At 47.7% G+C, this 4,533-nt stretch overlaps 1 protein-coding gene across 2 annotated transcripts in view; it reads right to left on the bottom strand.

Annotated features, from left to right (window-relative positions):
* Window positions 1-2,162: 2,162 nt before the first annotated feature.
* TMEM74 (transmembrane protein 74) overlaps window positions 2,163-4,533 on the bottom strand; it is a 2,850-nt gene continuing 479 nt past the window's right edge. The window contains exons 1-2 of one of the 2 annotated variants that reach the window (XM_026843246.1): window positions 4,306-4,492; window positions 2,163-3,565 (exon numbers count right to left, since the gene is read on the bottom strand). In XM_026843246.1, coding sequence (XP_026699047.1) covers window positions 2,403-3,359 — 957 coding nt within the window. In that variant the 5' untranslated portion in view covers window positions 3,360-3,565; window positions 4,306-4,492 and the 3' untranslated portion in view covers window positions 2,163-2,402. Of the gene's footprint in view, window positions 3,566-4,305; window positions 4,493-4,533 lie in introns of those variants that run through there. The other variant, XM_026843247.1, reaches the window with a different exon arrangement.

Below are 4,533 nucleotides of genomic sequence, written 5' to 3' on the forward strand. Positions count from 1 at the left end.
CATCCTGAGGGCAGGATGGGAAGCAGCACTGTCCCCACCACCCCACCTCAAACTGCATGTCAGGCCCTGCAGGCAGTATCCATGTACTCACCAGCAGGCAAAGGACAGCTAAGGAGGAACCTTCCTCCTCCGTGTCCTGCTTCTCAGGCTATTTCCTTCCTCACTCTCACTGATGACAACAGGCTGAAGGCTTCTCCTTACATCTGGAAGCTATGCCATTTATCTACCTTAGAAATTCAATCCTGAGTCCCAGATGACACATCCAGAGGGATGTAAGCTCTCCAAAGATGACTGTAGAGATGCTGGCCACTGTTGAGTCCCTGCCTGTGAACATGCTCCATAAAATGACATAAACTGGCAAAATCATCTACTGGGCAGCAGCACCGCCTAATAAGGCTGCTCATTTAATTACCAAATAACACTGAACTAAATTGGCAGTTAGAGCAGATAGCATCTGAAGCAGCATCTCTTTTGCAGGGCCAATGTTAAAGCCTGGGTACCACACCACGCTATTTACAGTGGTCAAAGGCACGAACCTGGAGCAGTGCAGCTCCTGGGGCCTTTGGTCAAAGGCACCCGCGCTAGCACCTGTGGCCAGCACGCAGGAGGGACTGAACTAGGTGAGTGCCGGACTCAGGTGCTGCACATGTCAGCCAGGTGCTGACATGAACAGCCAGGGAAGAGGGAATGAGGAACCAAGTGGCAAAACAGCGGTTGTCTCTCCACGTGAGGACCCCACGTTTCCACCTGCCACTTGTTATTCTGAACCTTCTGCTGCCACATATTCCTGGGTAAAGGGGGCATAAAGGGGATCTCCTCCCCCCTTCCCAAGAGAACTCTTCTGGGTATGACACAGTGGGGAAAAAAAAAAGTATCCTTTTAAAAATATTTGATATTCCCAATATCTGAGACTTAACTCATGACTGACAAGGCTGTGACAGTGAATCACATGTTTCTAAGACCCTGCAGTCAGAGACTGTACAGAACTCTTCATTCATGTTTGGCTTTGGAGGGGGGACACACATATATATAGTAACAGACATATATGTTAACAGGACATATATATATATATATAGTAATCACTCTTCAGTAAGAACTGACAGCAGTGCACACAACAATCTCTATTGGTTTTCTCAGCACTGCAAGAGCACAACTTTAATGTTCCACAGAAACTGGCTGATAACACTGGCATCAGTGTTTTTGGCTACTGTGCCACAGATCTGTGACTAATAACATGTACCCTTGATCATCCCATATGTTGAGTCCCATGTCAGCCAGTAAACTGCTTGATATTTTTAACCTCTCTATTTCCTGACAATTTATTTTTTACAAATAAAGTAGATTTTATTGAACAAACCTTAGTAAGCTCCTTCCTGACCTTTTCTTGCTGGTTATGAGAAGGCTGACAGCCTAGTGATATAAAACTGAAGTTTCAAAAGGACTAGTAAAATGCAGAGAGCCCCAGTATAAGCAAAGCCCTGCAGCTGAGCTTGAATTTCTTCTGGCATTCATACTGAAGGAGAAGAGTTCTGTCTCAGCACCCTTATGCTTTTCCACTCTATGGGTCTTTTGAGACTCTAAACAAGAGGTCAGTTAATTCAAGTTATGGCAGTTTTCATACAAAGACATCTGTCCACCAGGAACTAAACTTCTTTTATATGGGTCACTATAGCTATCAGAAGTTAATGACTATCAATCATTGCTAATCTGAACCGAAATGGAGCCACTGACCTCAAGCTGAAAGAGCCTTTTGTCTCCTGCCACTGCCATGAGCCATATGGTTCCCTGCCCTTTGCCTCTTATTTTATATTTTAAATAATCATCACTAATTGTACAATTGTTTGAAAACATGGGAGGTTTGTGGCAAGTCATGACCAAGTGGTTTTCTCTTTTCCCTTAGCTCTCACCCAATAGAAGAGATAAAATTAAAGGATAAAAATGCATCTCTCTTGATTAAATATTAGCCCTGCTATTTGATTATTGGTCCTGCTTCTTAACAGTCTACCAAGTAGACTGTTAATAATCCTGCAGGCTGCAATAATTAACAGCTTCCAAAGTGTCAAGGTCGTTCCTGTTCTATGTGGGAATAATAAGAAAATTATATAGGCAAGACACCAATGGAATGTTTTATATTAGGATAAACGAGTATCCGAGGAACCTACTTATCACAAATCTCTTTTTATTCAGTGGTTTTCATTATTTTATATTAGTTGCATTTTCTCTGGCACGTTTTTCCTTTACAACAAGTGCTCATATACTGCAAACATTTGATTATAGAGCTTAAGAAAAAAACCATTCTTGTCAGACAAATAAACTGCATCACCAGCTATCTTTAGCTGCATCTGTTTTCTTTAATGAAACATATTTTCCTGTGAAATGCTGCCTTAAAAATCATGACCATACTAATTATCTATGGCAAGCACATCTTCCTCAACTAATGACAGCTCGAGCATATTATCGTTTGCACCAGACTTCATTCTGAAATTGAAAGACCCATAGAGCTTCGCAGACTCCTTGGAGGACGCAAATCTGCTCCTCCGGTACAGCTCCCCTTTCCACATGGACATCATCAGCAGGCTGGAGAGCACCACTCCCCCCAGGGTTAAGAGACATAGCCCGGCAATAACACAGCGGTCCAAGTGAGCCCCGATCCTTGCGCTCTCGTTCTCCAGCCTCTCCATCTCCCGGGCAGCCACGGTGTTGGGATCCACAGTCACATCTCTGGGTACCACGTAGGAAATGATCACCAGCAAAATGCCACTAACCAGGAACAAAATGGCACTAATGAACCCGTAGTCCACAGATTTCCCAGCTGCAGCCTCTGAGGCAGCATCGTCCTCCTCGGAGGCCAGGGAAGGAGAATCGTGCACCCACTCGGGCGGCAGCTCCCTGCAGGAACGCTGCTGCAGAGGAGCATCCTGGCAGCGGCTGCCTGTAGGACTGGGGGGGCTTCTTGCATGCTCCAGGTTTACGTTTTCATCCACGTAAGTGAACGATGTCTCCAGTTCCTGGGCACAGCAGCAGGCTTTCTTCTTCCCTCCATTCTCTTCCCTGGGCAAGAGGTTGGGCAGGTGGCAGGGCTGGGACGTGCCAGGGGGTGCAGGGTGTTCCTGGGGTGAGGTGCCTGGGGGTGAGTGCTGGGGTGCCACAGGAGGCTCAGCCACAGGGCCCCTCTGCAAGGGCTTGCAATGCCTTTTGCAGCGCAGGGCTGCCACGGCAGCGGCAGCTCTGGGGTCCACCTCACCCCCCTCATGCTGCTGTTGCTCACAGGGAGGGGAGGGCATGCTCCAGCCGGTAGCGGTGCCCAGGGGCGCCTGCCTGCTCTCCTCGGCCAGGTAGAGAAGCTCCATGCAAGCCATCGACCTCGTCCAGGCCAGCCCTGGCTCCTGGGCTACTGCATTCTTCAGCGAACGCTGCCCCCGACCTGCTGAAGCGGCTTCACAGTACCGGAGCTGCTGTATCCCAGAAATCTTCTACTCTTTCACCACTGTTTTGTTAGGGACATGGCTTGTGTCAGCTGTTAAATGATTAAACAAATCCTCTCTGACATTCATTTCTTTTCGGTCTGCAAATGAAATAGTAGAGGGGAAAAAATGCAACAACAACAAAAACAAACCCGACAACCTCATGATGATGCATTAATAAACCAAAGAGAAGATAACGCAAATGTGATACATCAGTCTTCCTCTCAACTGTTCGAGGGGAGACAACAAACACAATTGTTTTAACCACACATTTAAAAGTGCAGTCCTCTTGCAGATCCAAAATCTATTAGGGACTGTAATCAACCTTTGACATCAATATCCAGCTAAGGCAGTAAGTCATCCACAGAGCACAGGGTAACCAGAATAACTGTGTAAAATGTCAGATAAAAGAGACGTTTGCTCTTTTAGAAGCAAGTAACTCCCCCACCCCCTTCTAAATAAAGAATTTTAAACTCAGATTCACAGACTAATTAGAGAGAAACACACAAATCCCATGTAGCTCAATAATCCTGGATCTGTATTCTCGGTGGAAATCTGATAATCCTATGGGAAAAGCAGTGCTTTCCTACAGCAGAGCTCCTGTTCGATTAAGAGCTTTCGGAATGAAATTACGCGTCAAAAACGTATGACTGAAAGACGGATATTACTTCTCATCTGCAATTAATTCTTTATTGCCCCCTTCTTCTGCGCCCCATCCCCCCTCGAGGCCGAATGCCTGGTGTCATTAGAAGCCTGCAGCCCGATAAATGTGTTGCATGCGTAGAAAACACATGTGCGCCGATAGCATCTACGTGATCGGTACCAGACGTGGCTCACTCACGCTCTTCTCGGGACCTCAGCGGGAACCGGCCACGCTAGGACACGCGATCCCGGCCGGCGCGGGGAGCAGCCGGATCCACACGCAACTGTGTGACCCGAGTGGTACAGAGGTTACAGGCGCGCAGCGGCGCGCAGCCACGCACAGGCACACACGCACACCCCGGCCGGCAGGAGCACCACGCCGCCGCCGCCTCCTCCCCCTCCTGCCCCCCGCGGGCTCTCCCCTGCC

The sequence above is a fragment of the Athene cunicularia genome (genome assembly GCF_003259725.1).
Source record: "Athene cunicularia isolate RWA chromosome 2 unlocalized genomic scaffold, athCun1 chr2_part1, whole genome shotgun sequence".
NCBI lineage: Eukaryota > Metazoa > Chordata > Aves > Strigiformes > Strigidae > Athene > Athene cunicularia.